This window comes from Tinamus guttatus, unplaced genomic scaffold (assembly GCF_059628265.1).
Source record: "Tinamus guttatus ecotype Peru unplaced genomic scaffold, ASM5962826v1 Tinamus_guttatus_pri_ptg000309l, whole genome shotgun sequence".
Classification (NCBI taxonomy): Eukaryota; Metazoa; Chordata; class Aves; order Tinamiformes; family Tinamidae; genus Tinamus; species Tinamus guttatus.
Window position 1 is genome coordinate 617,750 of NW_028288843.1, and position 2,664 is coordinate 620,413.

Consider the following 2,664-nt stretch of genomic DNA (forward strand, 5'->3'; position numbering starts at 1 on the left):
GAAGGCACAAAGCGCATTCAATGCCCCTCGCCAGGACGTCGCCTTCGCGGCCCCTGGACTGAACCGCGGGCGGGCACAGGGCAGCCCGTGTCACCCATGTCCCCTGCAGCTACACGGACCGCCCGGGTCCTATTATCGTGACAGCGGCCGCTCCCCGGCGTGACGGCCGGACACGCGTGGGGTCGCTCCGGCGCTCCCCCGAATCCAACGTTGGTCCGGAGAGGTTCTCCTCGTTTCAGTGCCTTTCAGACTCAGCGTGTCCCCTCCTTTGCGGGGGGACTACAACCCATTTCCCCCTGTATTCCTGTTCGCTTTTCCTGGCGGGACAGCGATGCCAGGAGCGCAGCGCGCGGCAATTTCCGTGTTTCCGCGGCGCGGAGCCCCGCTACGGGACGCGCGTGGGACCGAGGGGCCCGGTGGGTGCCTGGGCGAGCGCGAGGCGGGGGGCCCGGCCCGGGCGCCTGCAGAGGACGATGCGCGACCGCCCTCCCCCCGCACCGCCCCCTCGGGGAGCCGCCGCCGGGGCGGAGCTGCCGCCGCGGGGCCGGCAGCCGCGGGGGTCCGCGCTCTGCCGGGCCGGGCGGCCCGCGGCGACCCCCGCCCCGCGGAGGGGGCGGGAGGGGCCGCGGAGAGCGCGGCGGCAGCGCGGGAGGGCGCGGAGCGCAGCGCGCGGCCGGGAGGGGGGAGGGCCGCCCCCGCCGCCCCCCGGTGCGCGCGGCGGGCCGGGCTGGGCGGGCGCGGGGCGGCCCCGGCAGCCGCCGTCCCCCGCGCCCCGGCCGCCTCCCGCCGCGCTATATAGGGGAGGGAGGGGCGGCGGGGGGCCCGGCGCGGCCGAGGCGCGCGGGGCGGCGATGCCTCCTGCCAGGGGAGCGCACACGCGCCCGGCGCCGCTGCCCAGGCCCGTGTGCTGAGCGGCCCCCCCGGGCGGCATGGACGTGTCCAACAGCAGCGCCTCCCCGGAGCGCTCCCCCGGCGGCGCCGAGGTGACCCTGGGCTACCAGCTGCTCACCTCGCTGCTGCTGGGCACGCTCATCCTGTGCGCCGTGAGCGGCAACGCCTGCGTGATCGCGGCCATCGCCCTGGAGCGCTCCCTGCAGAACGTGGCCAACTATCTCATCGGCTCGCTGGCCGTCACCGACCTCATGGTGTCCGTGCTCGTGCTGCCCATGGCGGCCCTCTACCAGGTGCTGAACAAGTGGACGCTGGGGCAGGTCACCTGCGACATCTTCATCTCGCTCGACGTGCTGTGCTGCACCTCGTCCATCCTGCACCTGTGCGCCATCGCCCTGGACAGGTACTGGGCCATCACGGACCCCATCGACTATGTGAACAAGCGCACTCCGCGCCGGGCCGCGCTGCTTATCAGCCTCACCTGGCTCATCGGCTTCTTGATATCCATCCCGCCCATGCTGGGCTGGAGGACCCCCGAGGACCGCTCGGACCCCGACGCGTGTACCATCAGCAAGGACCACGGCTACACCATCTACTCCACCTTCGGCGCCTTCTACATCCCGCTGCTGCTCATGCTGGTGCTCTACGGGCGCATCTTCAGGGCGGCGCGCTTCAGGATCCGCAAGACGGTCAAGAAGGCGGAGCAGAAGCGCGCGGCCCCCGCGGGCTTCCCGCTCTCGCCGCCGGCCGCGCCGCACGGCCGCAGCAACGGGCAGCCGGGCCGGGCCACGCGGCGGACAGCGGAGCCCGGCACCGCCGCGTGCGCGAACGGCGCGGCGCGGGGCGGCCCCGACGTGCGCTGCTGCAAGGAGCACCTGCCGCTGCCCTGCGCGCCCGCGCCGCCCCACGACGGCCGCCCCGAGAAGAGCGCCGAGGCCAAGCGCAGGACGGCGCTGGCCCGCGAGAGGAAGACTGTCAAGACGCTGGGCATCATCATGGGCACCTTCATCCTCTGCTGGCTGCCCTTCTTCATCGTGGCGCTGGTCCTGCCCTTTTGTGACAGTAAGTGCTACATGCCCGAGTGGCTCGGGGCCGTCATCAACTGGCTGGGCTACTCCAACTCGCTCCTTAACCCCATCATCTATGCCTACTTCAACAAGGACTTCCAAAGTGCTTTTAAGAAAATTATCAAGTGCAAATTTTGCAGGCAGTGAAGCCGCCGCTGCGGGACGGGTCGGGGCGGGCAGGGCCGCGAGGGGGCTGCCGCCACCCGCCCTATCCCCCTGCCCTCCCCGCCCCGCGGACGTGCGTGGCCCCCGGCCCAGGTCCCGCTACGGCGGGACGGGGGACGTCCCGGCCCGACCCGGCCCGGAGCAGAGCGCGGCGGCGGTCGGGGCCGGGCGCCGGCGCTGCCGCCTCTTCCCGCTCCGTCATTCTGGGTAGACCTGGCGTTTGCAGATCTTTGCTTGTGGTCGCTGTAAACCACGTTATCTGCCCGAGTAGCATCGGTAAAAATAAACCACCCTATGCAGAAAGCCGCCGTGAAAGCCGCCGTGTCGGGTTTTCTTCTCGGATTTCCAAGAAGACGGCGGGGAGCTCCGAGCCCGACCTGCCTGGCCGAGTAAGTAGGAAGCCTGAGGGCGACTCTCAGGGCGGAGGAGGCGGCTCAGGGCCCGGCGCCCCCCGGGCGCTGGAGCGGGGAGAAGCGCCCGGGCTTGAGAGCGTCGCCAGGCATCCCAGCCCCGGGGAGCCCGAGGGGGCTGCAGGACCCGC

General features: G+C 72.1%; 1 protein-coding gene across 1 annotated transcript; it reads left to right on the forward strand.

Annotated features, from left to right (window-relative positions):
• Nucleotides 1-887: 887 nt before the first annotated feature.
• HTR1A (5-hydroxytryptamine receptor 1A) lies at nucleotides 888-2,161 on the forward strand. Its single transcript, XM_010222680.2, has one exon. The coding sequence runs from the start codon at nucleotides 930-932 to the stop codon at nucleotides 2,103-2,105; it is 1,176 nt and encodes a 391-aa protein (XP_010220982.2). The 5' UTR covers nucleotides 888-929; the 3' UTR covers nucleotides 2,106-2,161.
• Nucleotides 2,162-2,664: the final 503 nt, after the last annotated feature.